At 39.4% G+C, this 21518-nt stretch overlaps 1 protein-coding gene across 1 annotated transcript in view; it reads left to right on the top strand.

Moving 5' to 3' along the window:
• The first annotated feature begins 1157 nt into the window (after positions 1-1157).
• The window catches only part of swap70b (switching B cell complex subunit SWAP70b), a 43166-nt gene continuing 22805 nt past the window's right edge, over positions 1158-21518 (top strand). The window contains exons 1-3 of the mRNA XM_074678063.1: positions 1158-1403; positions 4960-5100; positions 18460-18633. Of these exons, the coding sequence (XP_074534164.1) occupies positions 1308-1403; positions 4960-5100; positions 18460-18633 (411 nt within the window). The 5' untranslated portion in view covers positions 1158-1307. The remainder of the gene's footprint in view (positions 1404-4959; positions 5101-18459; positions 18634-21518) is intronic.

Below are 21518 nucleotides of genomic sequence, written 5' to 3'. Positions count from 1 at the left end.
TCTGTCTGAGGCCGAATCCCTTTTTGATTGACAGTGAAATGAGCCAGTCAGCGATCTTGAAGTATAACCCTCCACCGGAGCGACCGGACCGATCAGGAGGCTTTATCAATCCCCAGTGAGTTTACTTTTCTTAAAAACGACGAGTGTTGTGTTTAAAGATTCTCTCTCTTTTCACCAATAAGCAGCTACAGCTACAGCTGTGGAGCTTCTCCCCCTGTCACTCACACTTACAGCCTGCAGGTGTAGAGAGGAGCTTCTCCTGTTTAAAGCAGCTGAAGTCTCACACCCACAACACGATGGGCCAAGGCCGTTTAAGCTGCCTAGCTCTGCTGGCCATTGAGAGAACACAGGTAAAATCCCTGGAAAAAACAGCTGGTTGGTACGACAGGGTCACAGATCATTTTCTTGTAAAGGAACGGAGGGCAGAATTTATGTTTAAATAAATAAATAATTTATGATGTAGTCCGGAAAAAAATGAGCTTCCCCTACTCCCCTACTTTAACGTCTGTGAAGTGTTTCTGGTCGGTCCAGTGACTGTAGTAGCATGTTCGATTTGCTAGTTGCTAGTTTTTCTAGTTCAGTTTGCTTATTTGAGAAAAAATTTTTTTAAATGTAATCCTTATTTGTTTATTTATTTGTATTTTAAGGGAATGAAGAATCACATTTTGGGGTTCGTTGTTCATTTTTCTAAATCTCAAACTCCCCTACTTTAACGTCTGTGAAGTGTTTCCAAATGGTCCAGTGACTGTAGTAGCATTTTTAATTTGCTTGTTGCTAGTTTTGCTAGTTCAGTTTGCTTAGTTGAGTAATATATTTTTTTTTAATTTTATCTTTATTTGTTTATTTATTTGTATTTTAAGGGAATGAAGCAATTTTTAAATTTTAGTGTTTGTTGTTTAGTTTTTTCTGTTCGGGTAAATCCTGGTCTCCCCTACTTTAACGGCTGTGAGGTGTTTCCGGTCGGTCCAGAGATGTTCGATTAGCTAGATGCTAGTTTTGCTAATTTAGTTAAAACAAGCAGCATAAACACACACATACTGTCGTGTGTGTGTGTGTGTGTGTGTGTGTGTGTGTGTGTGTGTGTGTGTGTGTGTGTTTTCCTCGCTGAGTGGAGCTCTTCTCATTCTAAACACGAGCTCAAGCGGTGACAGCGCGTCACGTGACTGTTCCCCTCCAGTGTGTCCAACGGACGACAGCTCTCACACACACACAGAGCGACAGAGGAGGAACACACAGACACACACACACACAGACACACACAGACGGAGACAGACGGAGAGAGGAGAAACAGGTGACGAAGATCGAAGATGCCTCTGAGGGAAGAGCTCCTGAAGTCCATCTGGCACGCCTTCACAGCGCTGGATGTGGACAAGAGCGGGAAAGTCTCCAAATCTCAGCTCAAGGTAAACTTGACTTTATCCACAGTTACTGTCCGACAGAGAGGGGGAGCTGGAGCAGAGCCAAGCAGGAAACACGCTGCTCAGCCAGAGTTTTCCTCTGCTGCTGGACTCCTTCTCTGTTTCTCTGTTTCTGTGTTTCTGTGTTTGAGACGAGCTGCAGAGACGCACCTGTTCACAATCTGACACACTGATCCAGGAAGAGTCACATGAATAAGACTATTCATCAGAGACACTTTAAAGTCACTTAAGAGGAGAATGGTCACAGTTTGACTTGTCTCACTTTGGATAATAATAACTGTATTTGTATAGCACTTAAAAAAAAACAGAAGTTAACAAGGTGCTTTGACATAAAAACAAGGAACACAAGCTTCAGCACAAAGAAAATAACACAAAAGGCTTAGTTCAGTCCAGACAAGTCTTAGAAACACTGTAGTTTCATATGACATATAAACCCAGACAAAACAAGAACAATGAGGACCAAAATAAGAGCTAAAACATCAATCAGTAAGAAATATAAATATGTGTATTTTTTTGAATATAAAAAGATGTCAGTCCAGATTTACTGGAGCATCCCGCTCTGAAAACCTTCGTGCCTGAAAATGCGCTCAGAGTATTTAAAGTAGGAGTACACAGTGTCCCAGATGACTCCACTGCTTTTGTCTCGTTTTTACTCTGTGATAACATCAATTCAAGGACAGTTGCCGCATTATCTACGTAAGAAGTACACAGAGTTTGCTGGAAATGCTACAGATCTCCCTGTCTGTGGTATAAGAAATTTGAGCTCCTGTGTAAAAGTTGAGCATGTTTGTTGATACTTTTTAAGACCAAGTTATTTTATTCTTTTAATCCCCCCCCCCCCCCCCCCCCCCCCCTCTTTAACCATCAAAGGAGCAAACATTACCAACCAAATCTGATGGTTAAGCCTCTGCTTTGAGTAAGGACCAGGGTTGGGAGGGTTACTTTAAAATGTAATCCAGTAGAATTACTAGTTACTTGTTGAAAAATGTAATCAGCATTTTACTCTAAGTATCACTTAGATCAATAACGTATCACTTGCCCAATAACGATGGATGGAAGGACAGGTCATTATTGTCACTTCGTCTTCACCTCCTACTCCTCACCTTGTGGAAAACATCCGGCCTTGCACCCGTTAGCATAGACATGCTACAGGCTGCTAACAGCTGATTTCACATGTAAACAATGCAGCCATGGTTACATGTAGGATCTCCAGACAAACACAGTTTAACAAGTTTAAATCAAAATTATTATTATTTTTTTTGAGTCGTTCATTTTAGTCTTTGTTTATTAGCTTGACTGTAAAAAAGGTGAGATGTCAGATCCCCTGAATGAATCTTAAAAATTGACTGACATGATTTGCATTCTTTGGGGTGAAAATATGGCTATTTCACGTGATAAGGTGTTAAAAAAATCAAACTATAAAATATTGAAGAGTCACAATTTAAATCCAATTGGCACCCCAAATATTTGTAAAAAAATATGTATATATATTTGGGAGGAAAGCATATTGTCCCAGTCCTAGTGAGTAACACACAAAATAAAGCCAGCTATTAAACTACAAACTAAGTTTACAAAGTTTGATTGTTTTCGCCTTTCAAACTGCAAATAAAAACATTACTTTGTTGCTTTGCATTTTGGGAAAAGTTGTCTTAAACAGAGAAACGTAGCGTTAAGTTAGAGTGAGAGTCATATCTTTATCACAGTGGGTGCTAGTGCTCATGGGAAATGGAGTCTTGAGTGAACAAGCAGAATAATTAAATCACCTTTATAATGCATCAGTTACACATCAAGGTAATAAAAGCATTTATCAGCCGTTTGAATAATTAATTTACCAATAAAATCATATCTGAATCAGTAATTTTGGTCAGTTGTTGACAGCGACAGTGGCTGATGGTTGAAGATGCGAGTTAGAATCTGGACAGGGTGAGGAAGACTTGAGGAAACTGCTCTTACTATCTATTATCTAACAGAACCCCAAAAGATGAATAATTAAATAAATAAAAACAACATTTTTAAATAAATACTATTTTGATAAAAAAAACAGAAAAAATATGTGTTAAGGCCATTATATGGTGAAATATGGCACTATTTTTAGAATAGAACTTTATTTGTCACTGCAACAAGTACAACGAAATTGCAATTATGAAAATATAATAATAGATAATATTCCAACATCTAAATAAAAATACATTTATATATTACTATATGTTTATATAAAATTGTATGTTTATATATTATATTATATAAATATATTTTATTATACAAAAATAATGTAAATAGTTATTATTATATAATAATTTTATATATGTTTTAATATCCTTCAATATCAATTTTTTTGAATTCAGTATTTAATGATTATTTGAAAAATTTCATACTTTTTTAAATAATGCATTTTTTAATTTTCCAAGCTTTTATTTAAAAAAAAATATAAAAGCTTTGAAAATAAATAAAACAAGATTATTTCAAAAAGTATGAAATTGTTTAAATAATGATTATGAAATTCTAAATTTAAAAAATTCGATATTTAAGTATAATAAAATATATTTCATAACAGCACTGCCTTATTTCACAATTTAATGGCCATATAATATATTTGTGTGTTATTTATCAAAATGTTATTTATTTCAAAAGGTTGTTTTTATTTTTTTAAGAATATTTTGGGGTTTCATATTATCTTGTCCATACTTTTTGTGTTTTTTTTTTTTCTTTTTTTCTTTTCATGGGTTTTAAGCACATCTTGGCATCACTAACAGGTATAAAGGAATGTTTCAAGGAAAGGCAGAAAACCTTCATTTGGACTGATTGTTGAATAAATTACAGTTATTTTCTTTGAGGCATTGTGTCAGTTTTAGTTTGACTTCCTTGAAGATCTCCTGTGATGTAGTCGTTTATAGTAGACTAACGCTCACGCCCTTAAAGGAAATGAAGTCATGTGTGGTTTATTGAGGTTAATCTGGGTCACGATCAGAGGAATCTGGAGCAACAGTAAACTTTCTCTCATTTCAAGAAGATGACTTTCAACATGTCAGAGAGACAGGAGGAGGATTAGCAGTTTAGGTCAGCTGGAGATGAGGAGTCACAACAGACACATCCTTCAAATATCAACACTCCTTGTGGGAAATGTAGGATGAAGTGTAGCTTGATCTTGGAGGCAAATGTGGAGTTTCTGGATGCTGCAGTGAGTAAAACATGAAGACACCTGCAGGATTTCTTCACTCTGCTCTCGAAACTCTTCACCCCGCAAACCTTTACCTTTCAGAGCCGGGTTATTACACCACAAACGTTTACAGAGACACATGCCAAAAATAAAACAGCCTCTAGCGCTCTGAGCTTTTCAGAAATGGTTTTCACTTCCAGTGCTGCTATGAGAGCAGGATGAGAAATGTCTGCAACAATTAATTTACACCTTAAGTGTGTGACCTCAGTTGACCTCATGTTGTGTTTCTGTATCTTGAGATTTTTATCCACAAAAAAACAAACGAGGCGCTAATGATGGGAAACACTCTGAATGTGCTGCTAATGAAAACTTTCATCGTTCCAGGTTTTGTCCCATAACTTATGCACAGTGATGAAGATCCCACACGATCCCGTGGCTCTGGAGGAACACTTCAAAGACGATGACGAGGGTCCGGTTTCCAACCAGGGTTACATGCCGTACCTGAACAAATTCATTCTGGATAAGGTCGGTACCCTCAGACTTTTAAAGCAGGCTGATTCTCATATTTTACTCAGCTCAGTGTCGTTTCACTAACAGGAAACCGTCATGTGAAATGGTTTTGAGTCCTGAGGTTTGTCTTAGCCACAGAGAGTGCTTCGACTTTTAAAAGCTGAAATATAATCAGGTTTGATGAGAAATACATGTTTGATTCATGCTCGGCAGGCTGTGACAGTCCACTCATTGAGTGAGTGCATGAAGCTGGTGACGCTCTGTCTCTGTCTCCATCCGTCATTGTTCAGAGCTGAGCTCAGACACAAACACAAAACCAGTTATTGAACACAGAGCCGGATCATTCAGCACGGTCTGTCACTCTCTGATGACACTATGATGTGTCACAGCTAATGGGACAAGTGGGGATGCTTCTACACGGTCATGAAAACTCTCTTAAGGTGGAATTTTGGGGATATCTTGTCATGGAAATGGAGAACAAGTGGATGTAGAGAAATCTGCTGACTGTGTGGAAACTTCTGGAGCTTGTGTTTGTTCTATTCTTGTTTTTGTGGCTTTTTCATTCCCTGAAAGGTGTGAGATGTAGATTAAAGCAGGTTATCGTATGTTTAGTTGAATGTCAGAAGAAATGTTTTAAAGATAGAACTGCTAACAGGTCAGTTCAGGACCTGGACTCTTCTCCTACAGAGCCATGCTGTTGTACTCCTGCAGATTGAGGTTTGTCTTGGTCTCTCTCAGATCTGTCAGGCTCTCTGAGTAGATGGCAGTGTAAATGGCTCACAAACCTGTGGATAGTGATTAAAGAAACATGTGGTGAAGAAAACATTCATTCAACAAAGGTTAATGCCTAATAATGAGTTTCCTGTAGATAGAGGGTTCCTCTAAACCCGTACTTTCTTTTCTTTTGTTTCTTTTTGAGCACTCACCCTTTACCACTCATCTCTCTTATCCATCACATCCTTCTCATCCATCTTATCCTTCTCATCTCTCTATCCATCTCACCCTCACATTGCTTCTCACCCCTCTTCATCCCTCTCATCCCTTCTTATCAAGCTCAACCTTCTCATCTCTCTCACACTTCTCATCCCTCTTATCCTTCTCACCATTATCAGGCTTCTCATAACTTCTCATCCTTCTCACTCTTATCATGTTTCTCATCCCTTTCATCCTTCCGATCCTTCTCATCCCTCTTATTCTTCTCATCTTTCTCATCCTCCTTATCCTTTACATCCCTCTCATACTTCTTATTCTGTCATTTTTATTACCCTTCTTCTTCTCATTCTTTTCATCCTTCTCATCTCTCTTATCCATCTCACCCTCAAATTGCTTCTCAACCCTTTTCAACCCTCTTATCCTTCTCATCTCTCTCATCCTCCTTATCCTTTACATTCCTCTCATACTCCTCATTCTTTTCATTTTTCTTACCCCTCTTCTTCTTTTCTTTCTTCTGAACCTTCTCATCCTTCCTATCCTTCTCATCCCTGTTATCCCTTCTGATCCTTCTCATCCCTTATATCCTTCTCACCATTATCAGGCTTCTCATTCCTTATCATCCTTCTTATTCTTATCATGTTTCTTATCCCTTCTCATCCCTCTCATCTTTCTCATCCCTTTCATCCTTCCGATCCTGTTCATCTTTCTCATCCTCTTTATCCTTCACATCCCTCTCATACTTCTCACCCTTTTCATTTTTCTACCCCTTGTATCCTTCTCATCCCTCTAATCCATCTCATCTGTCTCACCTTTATCCTTCACATTCCTCTCATACTTCTCTTCCTTTTCACACCTCTCACGTTTCTCATCCCTTCTCATCCTTCTTATCTTTCTGATGCCTTTCATCCTTCTGATCCTTCTCATCCTTCCTATCCTTTTCATCTTTCTCATCCTCCTTATCCTTTACATCCCTCTCATACTTCTCATCCCTTTCATTTTTCTTACCCTTCTTCTTCCCATCCTTCTTATTCTTTTTATCATTCTCATCCCTTTAATCATTCTCATCCTTCTCATCCTTTTTATCCTTCTTATTTTTCTTATCCTTCTCATCCCTCTTATCCATCTCATCTGTCTGATCTTAATCCTTCTCATTCCTCTTATTTTCTTCTCCTTCTTTTCTCTTTTATCTTTCTCATTCCTCTCATCCTTCTCATCTTTCTCATCCTTATCCTTCACATCCCTCTCAGACTTCTCATCCTTCTAATTTTCTTATACTTTTCATCTTTCTCATCCTCTTTATCTTTCCCATTCCTCTTATCCTCCTTATCTTCACAAATTCTCTACTTTGTGCAGGGAAACATTATTATCACGCAGAGATGTAGAGATGCCCTCAACAGCTTCTGTTTTTGAATCTATCACAGTTAGCTTTTCAGTCTTTCTTCAGACCTGTTCTCTTTAGTTCCACGGGGAACTTTTCTGAACCCCCAGTGTCTGTTTGAAGGTATTCATCTTGACCATAACAACAAACAGACATAATGATTTTCACTACAGAGTCTTGTTTGTTTTTGATGCACCTGAGCGCCTGAAGATTTCAGCAACCCAGGATTGTTTTGGGCCTTTGTTTGGACTCTCCTCATGACACGAAGTGCTGTAGATAATCCCCAAATACGTGCACAGGAGCATAAATCTGAAGTTGTTTAAACATTTGCTCACACGGTCTGTATTCACTAACACAGGTTGTGAACTTAAAGCACGGGAAGTTTAGTTATGAATGTGAATATCTGCTGTTGAGTTGAGCTCTCGTGCTGCCTTCAGGGTTGTGGGGTTTGTGACGTTCCTGTCCTGTTGGTGTTTCATTGTTTGTGGTAAATCTGTGGACAATACGACTTTCCCTCAGAGATCTTAACTCTGTATTGTTTGAGTTTCCCTCGTTGCTTTCTGAAGTCAAACACTCTGCTGGCACCGAGTCATGGACACCGTCGCTTTGTTTTTCTGACTTTTTCTGATATTATGGAGCAGCTGTAAAATGTTTTTATTTCTGCTCCGAGGTCGTTCATTAGAGATTGGGACATGTCTTCCAGGCGATAACATTTGATCACTTAGTCTCTGAACTCTGCAGTGAGTCAAGGTGTAAAGGAAATTTGAAATCCTGGATTCAGGAATAGAGGCATGAAGTCATGAGCTGACACATGTTTAGGTATCTTTCCACACAAACACAAACACACAAACGCCCCATTGAAGTGGAGGTGACCCGGCCGGAGGAGAGCAAGGGCGTCGGTCAGGGCATTTCTCTCTCCTGAGGAAACTCCACCCGCTCACACAAGGAAACTGTGTGTGTGTGAGTGTGTGTGTGTGTGTGTGTGTGTGTGTGTGTGTGTGTGTGTGTGTGTGTGTGTGTGTGTGTGTGTGTGTGTGTGTGTGTGTGAGAGAGTGTGTATTTTGTGACCAGAAGCTATACATAGAAAAATACAGGAGTCCTTCCCAACGTTAGCTGAGCCTCTCGTCCAGAAACAGCCAAAGCAAAGAGAAAGTGACGATGATGACGAAGCGATTTCAGGTTTGACGGAGCGTGGCTTTAAACGAGTGCAACCAGTGGAACCAGTGATCCTGTGTGACGCAGAAATATTTCTGTGCTGATGTGTGTTCAGCCACGAAAAAACAGATCTATTTTTAGCCGCCAGGACGAGGTAGTAGACATACCTGAGGATTTCATTATGTCAGGAGAAATACCTTCCTGTCCGGTTTAAGGACATTTGTCTCAGAGCAATCTCAGAATCTGAAATACTTTTTATCACTGGGGAAAAAATCCTAATTTTTTTCCTGATACAAACCAAAATAAGATTACAAATGGAACGTAAAGTATGATCTAAGGCAGTTTTTCCAAAACTTTTTTTTTCTGGTGACCCACATTTTTGGAAGAAGAAGCCATGGTGACCCAATCCACAATATGTCCAATCTGTAAATCAATTCACAGGATGACTGTGCAAAGATAAAAGAAAAAAAATGTATTTGTATTTGTTTTATTGAGCCTGTCAAAGTCAAGTTTCTGCCAGTCGTGACAGACAAGAAAAGAAAAACATCTATTCTATTCTTTTCTATTCTTTCTATTCTATGTGGTTGTGAAAGAGATAGGAAGCGAAGTACCCATGTCAGGGACCAAGCAATCAGGCACAGGAAAAAGGTGTGGGAAAAATTTTAACCCTTAAAGCTGTGGTCTACGATCTGAAACCCAGTTTGGCTGATGAGTCACATATGAAAAACGCAGCCTCACTCACCCCTCCCCTCCGTGTTCCAAGATCCCGCCCCCCAGCTCGTATCGCCCTTCTTCGCCTCCTAACAACACGCCCCCTCCGACAGAGCAAGAAGCCGGCCGGCAGGAAATGTAACAAATACGACAGTCATCCTCCTTGTAACACACAGTGGTAGCTTTTTCAATTGGACCGGCGCAATCAAAACCATGAATTAGCCGGTGAAGCAGGTCTGGCGTTGCCACTGCCAGCTCATCAGAGCAGAGCTGACTGTGGGCGGGGCTTTACCTTTCTCAGCGTGTCTTCACCTGCTCAGTTTACAATGCTAAAGATGTGTGGCTAACTTATGCTAAAATCTATTGACAGAGCCGACCTGTTCCGACCAGCAGCGTTCAGTCATTAGCCAGTACAGGCTCAGACTAACCAGAGTTATTCAGCTGACATCTCCCACTGTGGGAAACAAAGTCATTACCTGTTCAACAGAAACTCAGCTGTCTCAGCGTCAGTCTTCAGTCCCAAATCCCTCTGCAGCTTTTTCCACCGGTCGTACATTTCTCCAATATTCAGTCTCTGTTGGCACCTGTATCGCTCATAATTCTTCCTTGCTTCAGCCTTTATCTGAAACTTTTTTGTTTCCTTCCCTTCCCTGTGGAGGGTAACAGTAACAGCTTCCTGGTTTTGGTCTTCTCTGGCTCCATGACGCTTTGGTAGCTGAGCAGCTAGCTGGCGTGAGAGGGGTAGTGGGGAAGGACGAGGTGGGACTATAGGCATGACGGTGCGAAGCGAGGGAGACGGGAGATTGGATAAACTCAAAAAAAGCAGGTTCGGATTGGTTGGACCACATTTGAAAAGTACCACATTTGAAAGTGGCCTGAGAGTGTCTCAAAAATGTCAGATTTAGCGTGACTTGTGCTGTTCACACTTGTCACATTTGAGCCAAAAAATCAGATTCAGGTTACTTTAAACTGACTTAAATTTCTTTGCAAAGTCAGGATGAGCGGGTGAAACATTCTCTGAGTTTCCTCCTGCTCACCTGAAACAGGTTTTAAAGACTCATCAGAGAGTCTCGGTCTGTGAGTTTGATGTTTAAAAAGCAGCTTCCTGAAAACCCAGAGCGACAACGAGTGATCGGGAGTTTGAGCAACATCTCCATCAAACACCTGCTGCTTGTTTTGTCTCTTCGCGTCGTGAAGCGTCAGCATCTGTTCTCACTTCCTCTTTCTAAATGACTTTCATTTCATATTGTGTCATCACACGCCTCACTCTCCCTCCATCGCGGTTCTTTCGTAGAGAGCTGACCATCCTGCCTGACCTGAGCGGGCCTTTTCTGCTCCGACACGTCTCGCTGTGGAGTTTCTGTGAGCCTCATAACGCTGCGTTCAGGATCCTAAATCCTAATGAACATGTGGAGCAGGACGCTGACAAGGCTCTGATTGTTTCCGTGTGGAGACGGAGAGAAAGAGTGATAGACGGGGGGGGAGAAAAGACGAAGAATACAAGCATGACACAACAATGTGAGAACCAGAGCTCCTCTTTCATAACAAACCCCACTTTCACAACCTCTCCGCTGTCGTCCAGCCAGCGCCGCTCTCTGCGCTCAGGCTGCGCTGACACGGCCTGGACGCTGCTGTCCTCCTCCTCACAGGAGGATCCACGCTGCCGGGGAGAGACGGGACAGGGAGGGACGCTCTCACAGCAGCGTGCCTCATTGTCATCCTCCACCCTCAGTCTATTTTTAGAGTGAAACAGCACCTGAACGCAGGGAGGGGTCGAAGGAAGCCAGCAGCTGTGTTCAGCTTGAGTTCATCCAAAGCTGCTTCTTCTTAAGACCCAAACAAATCAAACTGAGCAGCTTTGAGATGTTTTTACACATTGGTCCCAATTTTAAAGGCTTTTCTGCAAACTTACAAGTCACATTATAATCTTTGGTCATCCCCACCATCTGGGATGAATCTGAATACCTTGGCTAAATTAAAGCAATCACCATTTTGTTTTCTTTTAACTGTTGGGATCCTTCTTGCTCCCCTGATTGGGTTGTTTTGAAAGTCTCTCAGTCCTACTGATGCCCCAAACTCATGGAGTAGCCTACAACAAACTCTAAAGCTTAGATATTTTCCCACTTTTTCCCCTTATTTGGGAGCAGTTTGGTAATCGGTGGCTTCTCCAGCTGACTCTCTCCTCTACTGAGCCACAGCCATAGAAAGAGTCTTCACTATCCCATCATAGGATCGCTGGAAGACTAGTCTTCAAAGAAGGGTTTCCAGGACTTTTTCTAAAAAATGCTACTCTGCCCTCTGGTATTCCCTCTGTTGCTGGGTTAGCATAGCTAGCTCGTCCATCTTATTGGAGATAGATCTTACGTCCCAATAACGATGGATGGAAGGACAGGTCCATGTCGTCACTTCGTAGCTCTCACCTGAGAACCAGACGTTGTCCTCACCTCCTTATCCTCCCCTTGTGGGAAACATCCGGCCTTGCACCAGTTAGCAATGACATGCTACAGGCTGCTAACAGCTGAGTTCACATGTAAACAATGCAGCCATGTAGGATCTCCAAAAAAACAAGGAAGAAAAAGTAGTAAAAATATCACTGAAGCCACAAAAAGTTTGGTGTCCTCGACCAACAAATGAGTCAAACAAAGTAATGATCCACTCCAAATACAAAAATTACAAAAAAGAGACGAAAAAAATACAAGAAACAGACAAAGAAGAGAGAGATGCTGCAAAAGGCAGCCATAGCCAACAGGGCGGCGCCTAGCAACAAAATAGCTGGGTTATTAAGTGTGTTATGTAGCTTTGGTCGGAGGCTGTGGGTGTGTGCTGCTGCTGGCACTGAGCCAAGGAGGAGGAGCCCAGTTTGAATGTTGTGTTTACCAACAAGTAACGGAAATTCCCGCAGATCCTACCTTTAAGATTTCAGTGTGTAACAATTCGGCCTTATTAAAATTAAAAAGTGGACTGCAACAGTGTCAGGACGAAGGGGTTTGTTCTTGCTGAAAACAATGAGCTGGTGTTGACCAACAAATTAATGAAGAATAAGACTCATTGAGTCTAACAGACTTAATTTAAACCAGTTGATTTTGAGAAATGACCAAGAAGTGGGTTTCAGATGAAAAATACATGATGTCCAGGTGTAACCAATCAACTCCTGATGACCACGCAAATGTCTGGCCCTGTAAAAAAAAAACACAACCAGCAAAACAGCAACACCTAGTGGTCTGGAGGGGTCGTCACAATGGAAAAAATAAAAACTAAAGGGAAGAAATGATGGTGGACAAGACCAGAGCAGGCCTTAGGTCAGCAAAAGATAAACCAGATATCATTATACTCAACCTTAACAGATGTATAAACACACAAATAAAGTGTGGTCACTTCCCTCCGTCCTGGGCCTGCAGCAGGATTTTCCCTGGTGGGCCTTACCAGCCTCCAGGGTTGAGGTTATCACAGTTGTTTGGGGGATTTAACATCTTTAATCCAGGTTTCCACACAGGCAGGCTCTCAGCTTCAGCCGGCACAATGGAGAGTTACATCAGATCCTGTTCAGGCTTTGGAAAAGTTCACTCATTCACTCGGGCTGAATGTCTCTCTAATTAAACTACCGTGAGAGAAATCCACAGAATTTGTTTTGCAGAGAAGAGACAGTTTTTTTTTATTCTTGCTGTCATGAGAAATGTTATCCTCAGTTTGATGTCTTAGCATTTAGCAGCATTTAGCAGCATTTCCATTTCAGGGATCAAGATATTTGATCCTTTATCGGTGTCCTTGAAGATCCATCTTTAATGAACTCTATGTCCTGACAGGAATCCTCAGGTTAAGACTTAGATCACCTCCTCAAAGGGGCTGTGAAGAGTTTCTGAGTGGTCATGAAAAAGTCTTCCGCCTAGATATATGCCTTATCGTAATCCACACTCTAGAATGAGATTATTAATGTTAATATAATTTATTCCTAAATGCTACTTCTTAGCTTCTTGATTGGGTAGAGCAGGACTGGATTAATTAGGGTCCTCGCCCAAAGGAAGAGGGCACCCTCTAGCACCTTCTAGCGACCCCCAGGAAGAATTCGATAAAATACCAAACTTGACCCCTGAAATCCCATAATATGCTCTCTAGCACCACCTAGGCACTCAAAAACACATGAAAATTGCTCTAACGTGCGTTAGGAATGTCGTAGAAAGATGAAACCAATGTCAAAATGTTCGTCTCATTTAGACGCACAAAAAAGGTGGGGGCACCACAGCTCTATCTTACACAGGAAGCCAGCAATTTGCCTTTCAAAATAAGATTTCACTGCATTTTTACTCTTTCTGCAAACGTTTTTTCCTCCAAAACCAGAAGTGGTATCTGCTTGAAAATTGCTGAGATGACAGACTAGACCCTGCTTTATAAAAGTTCTTATGGAAGTTGTTATTATGGACCTGGTTTTCAAATGACGAGCCCTCAAAGTTGGTAAACCCCAAAGAAGCCCTCTCTGCTCCTCCATTAAGAATGAATTGGATTATAAGTTCGAGCTCTGGGCAGGCTGCCCATTTGGGCCTCTAGACAAAAAATTAAAAGTTGTACAGCTTTAAAAATGTCATGGTCAGATTCCTGACAACATTTCCTACAAAAATATCATATTTTTACACAGATTTGGGTAAAATTGTGGCATCAATAAGGAGTTGTTTCCAAAGTTTTTGTGAATAAATTTCACCCTTTACTCCGCTTCATTAAAATACATAGGTTTAGAGCCTCCACCTCACGCAAGCTTCCGCATTTGGGCCTCTAGACAAAAAAGTAAAAGTCATAAAACTTAAGAAATGATATGTATGGATTCCTGACAAAATTTCCTACAAAAATATCACACTTTTACACAGATTAGGTCAACAGTCTGGCCTATATGACGAGTTGTTTGTAAACTTTGGCGAATTTGAATCCTCCCTATGCTGCTGCAGTTCCGTGATGATGTCACACACTGATTAGGAGTTCTGTGCAGCTGGTCATGTGACTCAGCAGAGGAAATAATACATGGTATCAACTGTTATAGCACTAAGACGGCCAGAAAGGGATGAAACCCTGACCGTGGAGGGGAAACAGGTATGACAGACCGGTAGAAGGGACTGGGCGAGAGTGAACGCTGCTTGCAGCTTTAATTTATGAACTTGTGATTTATGAAATGAGTAGAGAAATCTGTTTTTCTCTGCCAAAAACGATTTCTGTGATTAATTTTGTAGTGATGGTTGACACCGAAGCCTAACTGTCAGATAGAAAAAGGACAGAAGAGCAGAGGAAAGATAAACAGGAGAGAGATAGAGCATGAGCTAAAGACATTACGAACACGTCTCAGAGCAACAGGCTGCCAGTAGCACTGAATGACTAAATTTGGCCGGCTACTAAACTACAGTACAAACTGAGAAAGTTTTCTCGTTGTCACATTTCAAACCATATGTTATTCGTTGTACCTGGTAAAAAGTTGACAAAGAAAATTAGTTTAGATCTGATCTCCATTTATTTCCAAAACACACACGCCTTGCTAAAGTCAGTTCGGTTCATCTCGCAGCAACCTGCGGTCTAAAATCTAAGCTAAAATCTGCTGTTTCGCGAGTGTCCGCTTATGGCTAGCTCTAGAAGTACCAGAAGTCACATAAACACCAAGCCAAAAAAAGCAGTTTTTAAAGCAGAAATTAACCTATTTACAGCCTGGTTCAAAAAACGTCTCCTGTCTGAGTCGAGGGTGAATTTTTTCCTAACTTGGCCGTTCAGAGGATATTAAGATCGCAAGCTCGCCCAATCAGAGGTACAGCTCAGGTGAAACAGATGGACTGACGTCGAGGAGGCTACTTCCATGTTTTATACAGTCTATAGTCCCGGCACATCACATGATTTATGGCGTTTCCACAGACTTATCCTGTGACAGACCGCCAAATAACCGAGGTGAGTCGTCCCACTTTGGGGTTCCAGGCAAAAGCGATGCATCCCCGGAAGGTGGAGCTACAACACTGCAGTCCGTTGATTGGTCGAAAGAATGGTCACTGAAACAAAACTTAATTGTGCTTTGTAACAAAGAGCCACATGCCTATGGATGTCTTCCATTGTTGCTCTTTGTTTACTGTGTCACGTTTTTCTCCCACATTGGATTTGTTAGCGCTTTGCTATGGTGACACGCAATTATGTAACTGATGCAGCTATCGGCATCCAGCTCACACGCAGCCTACCACAAGGGGGCTCTGTTGGCTGTGGAAACGCAAACAGGATCAGGCTTAACCGAGCCATTTTGGGGGTTTGGTCCAACCAGAATGTAGTATTTAACGCAGCTGGGTGAGGAATAAGAGTGGTGGGAAGCTTTTGGTTATCCTGTCGCTTTCTGTTGTTTCAGCCTCAGCTTTAACCGTTTATGATGATGTGAAATGGACTGTTTGACCCAGTCAGGGTGAAAACATGTGGAGGCTTCTTTCCGTTATCTTTAGTTTTCATTTGAGGAGTCAGGCGTGGACTTGAACCTCTGAGTGGTCACACCTGGAGCGACCACGGCACATTTCTCATAAATATTTCTCTTCCCGAGCTCAGTCTCAGGGTTAAATTCCCTGCTACTGGAGTTGTTTTGGTTTCTCCTCTGATGGTTTGTGTAGCGCGGGACGGCCAGCAGGTCGAGATCTGCCTCTGAACAACACGGCTGAACGCTCGACCTGCCAGAGGTCTCTATGGAGACGCTGCTGTTCAGCGGCTCGAGCAGAACAGTTCCCCTCCTCAGATCCAGACTTTCCTTTTCAAGAGCTTTCCTCACATTTCTCTCTGGAATCTCAACCTCTGACATCTCATTTTCCTTGGAGAAACAAACCGTCCTCTCACGTCTGTTGAGAGACTTTCGTGCTGACAGGGTCCCATGAAACTCTGGTACAAGCAAATCAGGCGTTGGGCTCTTTTAGGCTCTTTTAGGCTTTGCATTGTTCCTCCAGTACCCTGGTAGCTCATGAAAAATCCCTCTTTTTCTCTCCTTGGTGTTTTAAAAAAATCCTTAATTTAGCTGAAACACTTTGTTTTGGCTGCTGTCTCTTTAAGACTAACCCCCTCCTCTCTGATTGGCTGTTAGGAAGCCTGCTCCTCCAGCGTATTGTGAATCAGTTAAGCTTAGCTTGATGTTTTTTAAAAGGTTTGCGGAGCTTAGTGCAGATGAATGTTGTCATTTTAACATCCTCTCCCCCTTTGCATGGTGCATGGAGCTCTTAGCGTCCACTTCAAAAAAAATCCTGGCTTTAATGTGATTCATCACACAGATATCACCATGACAACTGTGTGACAAACAATTCCTGGCATGAAGTTGGAGCCAAACTCAGCAGAGAAGAGAAACTGTAGAAAAAAAAAGTTGTAAACAGTGTTAATAACTTCTTCTCCTGTAGTTTAGTACTGTGGTAAACATGCTTTTGTAACACACTGCCCCCTGCAGTTTGGGAGTGTTGAAGAGCATAAAAAGCACCTGGTTTTCTCGTGCTGATTCTGTGCTTCTCATGTCCGTGCGTCCGTTAAGAAGAACCTCATGTGATGACTTTGTTACTTTGTGTCGCGAATATCTCATACCTTTTATTTTCTATAAACACAGTGTTTTAATCAGTTTACTGACAGATTCAGGGGTCTCTACAACATATGAATATGAAGCGACTTTGTGTTTATAATGTTTTAAATTGCAGTAAAGATTTTACACAACTAATTAAAGAAGCCATCTTGAAATATTGGAATATTCATTTATTCTTCTTTTAACTGCCTCTGTAGACTCGACACGATATACGTAGAGGTTGCACAGTGTGTTTGAGCTCAGCGTAAGTATAGTAATAATAATAATGATAAAAAGAATAATAATAATAATAATAATAATAATAATAATAATAATGATAATGATAATAATAATAAATAAATAAGTAGATAAAATAATAATAATAATAATAATAAAAACAAATAAAATCTAATAATAATAATAATAATAAATAAAATCTAATAATAATAATAAATAAATAAAATATATTAATAACAATGATAATATTTATAATAATGATGAAAATAAATAAAGTATAATAATTATAATAATTAAACTTTATTTATATAGCACCTTTAAAAAGCAAATTATTTACAAAGTGCTATAACACATAAAAAATATCGCACAGCATAACAGAAAATAACATCAGGCTGAGGGAGGTGAGATATCATACAGGCAACGAAATAAAATGATTAAAGAAAGGAACAAAAAAAATGGGGGTGAAAGAGGAAAAAGTATTCTGGGAGAGAGATAAGAGAATAAAAACATTAAACTACTGAGGAAATGATTATAAGCATAAAAGTAAGAATAATGTGTGAACACCCATATGCACATACGTAGACATATACACTAAAATGGACTAATACAACCAATGAACGTAAAAATAAATTAAAAAAAATATGAAAGTAAAATAAAATAAAAGAACAATGACAAATAACAGTTATAATAAAATGGATAAATACATAGATAAAAAATACTATAAAGATATAAGATGATTTGAAGAACATTCAAGCTGACTACGATAGTCAAGAAACAAACAGGGAATTGCTGAAGGTAAGTACTGGATCCCCCTGGAGAATAACTGAGGCGCTGAAATCGTCTCGGCGTCGTAAATCAGCCTTTAGAAACCAGGACTTTTTAGGTGATTTCAGTACTTGCCTGATTGTTTCTTGACCAACCATGTAGCCAGCTTGAATGCACTTCAGATGCATCCCTCAGGGTTCGTCACAAAGACGACAAACTAATAACATTTCCATTGATACTTCTTAAAGACACAAGTATCTCCCAATCTTCAAACCAAGAGAGAAATAAAACTGAATAAACGGGCGAGGCATGTTTTTCTTCAAGGTGACGATTACAGATGTTCAGGAATTCCTTTACTTTTCAGATTACTGTTTTTACGCAATAGTATCTGATAAGAACAGAAAAATCATAAATAAGTGATAAGTTTAGTCTCTGATACATTCAGGGGAACACTGTCTAACCCAACCAGAGAGCATTACTCTTCATATTTTACACATTTTCCAGCTTCTGGTGAGTTATCTTTTCCTCCACCCGTCTCCCAACAAATTGTTCAGCTTCCTCAAAAACAAACAGAGTCAAGAATTGAGCTCTTCTTCTTCTTCTTTAGCTTTAAAACTGGAAATACTGACTCACCGAGCTGCCGCTGCTGTCCCCCTCTCTGACTCAGGTGACCGATAACTTCGACCGTCAGGACTTCAACAAGATGTGCTGGACGCTGTGCTCCAGAAAAAACCTGGACCAGAGCCAGCTCTTCATCACCAACGACGACGCCTTCAAGGTCTGGTGCATCTTCAACTTCCTGTCAGAGGACAGATACCCGCTGACCATCGTCACAGAGGAGGTGAGCGTCCCGCACAGAATCACTGCTGAAGCCTGAAACAGCTGATACTGGTCTGTCACAAACATGTGCTGAAGGTTTACTCACTTTACGTTTAACACGAGGTTTAAACCTTAAAGATGGGGGCTTGTTCCTCTTTAGTCTACATTTTGTCTCTCTGGAGCCCCCGTAGTAGTTTTTTATGATTCATAGTTAATCAGAAACAGAAAAAACAGGATTTCTATTCAACAGTAACTGATCCACTCATCCAGAACAAACTTGTCAGGCGCTGATGGAGCGTAACTTAAAACCAGAGAAACCAGTCACACCAGTGATCCTCTGTGGCGTGTGCCAGGAGGAACGGATCATTTTTAGTCTCAAGGACAAAATACCAGAGGAGCCTGAGCGTTTTTATTACCTCGGGAGAAAAACATTACAGTGCAGACAGAAGTTTGACTTCCTCTGAGAGCTGTTGGGGCGGAGCTGAGGGTAAACCTTGGTGTTTGAGGCCCACCCCCTCCAATGTGTCATGAGGAGATCCTCGTGTGATGACCTCATCATTTCAGTGAATCTGGTAAAGATCTGGTGAAAAATCACAGCTAACACTGTAAGAAGATAGCAGGAACTCAGTGTTGGCTTTTTTTTTTTCAGGCACAAAAGTTTTAATTTTTCTTCATCCCTGAAACACTAAAAATAATAATAATAATAATAATAATAATAATAATAATAATAATAATAATAATAATAATAATAATAATAATAGTAATAATAATAATTATAATAATAATACCATAAATAATAAAAGTAAAAAATATTAATTAATTAATAATAATAAAGTAAATATAAATTGTATTAGTAAAATTATTATTAATTATAATAACAATAAAATAATAACAATACTAATAATAATAATAATAATATATTATTAATAATAATAATACTAGAAAAAATAATAAAAGTAATAAAAATAAATAAATTAATTCATTAAACAGTTAATAAAAAATTACATTTATCAAAATCATAATAATAATAATAATTATTATTATTATTATAAAAGAAACTTTATTTATATAGCACTTTTAAAAATAGCAGTTTACAAAGTGATTTGACAACATGCTGGAACAAGCAGACAACAAATCTCAGGGAAACAAAAACTGGACACATGACATAATGACCACAGCAAGGAGCAAATGTCATAGGAACCCAGACAAAACAGGAACATAAATGAGACCATGAGGGCTGAAATAAAAACTTAAAACTCTTATATTCAGTAAGAAAAAAGAAGGAAGGCAATAAAAGATGGTTAAAAACAAAAAGCCCGAGAGCAAATATGACAAGATGAAATTATAAAAATGATAAAATAAATAATTATTCTTATAAACATAATAATAGTAAATTATAAAAATTATAAAAATAATAATGATAATAATTATAATTGTTATTATTATTATTATTAATAATTTGTTCATTTATAATAAAAGACTATGTTTTTTATTAAAAATATATTATTATTAAATATATATATATATATATATATATATATATATATATATATATATATATATATATATATATATATATATATATATATAAAATAAGAATAACACTCATGAGAAAAAGATAAAATAATCTAAAGGCCTAAAGAGTTTCAACAACAGGATTTACAGTGAAAAAAGTGAGCTATGGAATAGATAAAATCTGATCAGTAAGTAACTACATTAATATTTTAACATAACATAGAAAAAGTAAATAAAAGGGGATGGACTTAAATTAGTGGGACATAAAAGGTTAGAGAAAGGCTCAAAAGACAGTAAAGCCAAATTTAGATAAAGATAATAATGAAAGACGAAAGAAGGCATCACATAAAAGCAAGTTTTCAAACGTGACTTAAAAGAAGTGACAGACTCTGACGCCTGATGTTGCTAACGTCCGTTTCTTTCATGTGTTCTTCACAAGATATTAAAGTAACGTTCGAGAAAAACAAAGTTGCTTCTTTAAAGTAAAAGTTTGAAACAGGACCTCATGTTGCTGCCACAAACTGATGTGAATGATCCCCGAGACGGACAACAAGTAGACCGAGGTCACATGACCTGAGGGGCTCTCTTTGGTTTATCTGCAGGGAGCGATGTGAGGATTTACTCCCAGCTTTACGCTTCAGCTCTTGGAAACAAGAGTCTTAAAACCTGACAACATGAAGATCATAAAATCTGCATGTTTGACAGCAAACGTCTCAAACATGGCTGCTGAAATAATCGCCTGACCTAAACCGGAAACCTTCTTATCAGAAAGGAAGTCAGCAAGTCACAATCAGATCAAGAATTTGGTGTCAACATTTGCACATTTTCTCCAGTTTGGTGTAAAAAAAATGAAATCTGAAATAATTTGTGTGATTTAAAAACTCTGGTCTTGAAGTCTAAAGTTAAACTCAGGCTGTTGTTGCCTTGACACGCTCCGTCTGGTGAAACTCTGAGTCTAATTTACAGAAACACTCCAGAAGAAGTGTCTTTGAAATATTAGTTATTACAGGAAAAGAGGAAGTCATAAAAGAAGTCTTCAGCGTTTTTCTGCATTAACTCTTAACTTCCTCCTCCAGAACAGACTCAAATGATCGGCTTCATGTCGTTTCTGGACGTAAAGCTGCGTGTAAGTTCAGCGCTGTGTTTGTGAAGCTTCTCTGCTGCAGCAATGAGAGCGTCTGTTACTCAAGAGCAGAAAAGGAAGTTTCCAGCTTCCTGTTCTTTAACAAACACTGGAAGATTTATTGTTGGGCTTCAACAAACGTCGCTGCTGAATCACAGGAAGATTGTTTGCAACAGAGTCCGACCTGTTCCCCAATCAGCCCCGTGTGATGCGTGGGGAAATAAATACAGGCCAGACTCCATCACTTTACTGTCACACGCTCAGGTGTT

This window comes from Halichoeres trimaculatus, unplaced genomic scaffold (assembly GCF_033239565.1).
Source record: "Halichoeres trimaculatus isolate MK-OKI-2021-1 unplaced genomic scaffold, fHalTri1.1 fHalTri1_scaffold_10, whole genome shotgun sequence".
Lineage (NCBI taxonomy): Eukaryota > Metazoa > Chordata > Actinopteri > Labriformes > Labridae > Halichoeres > Halichoeres trimaculatus.
The sequence above is the reverse complement of the archived record's forward strand: the minus strand, read 5'-3'. Positions and strand labels throughout refer to the sequence as shown.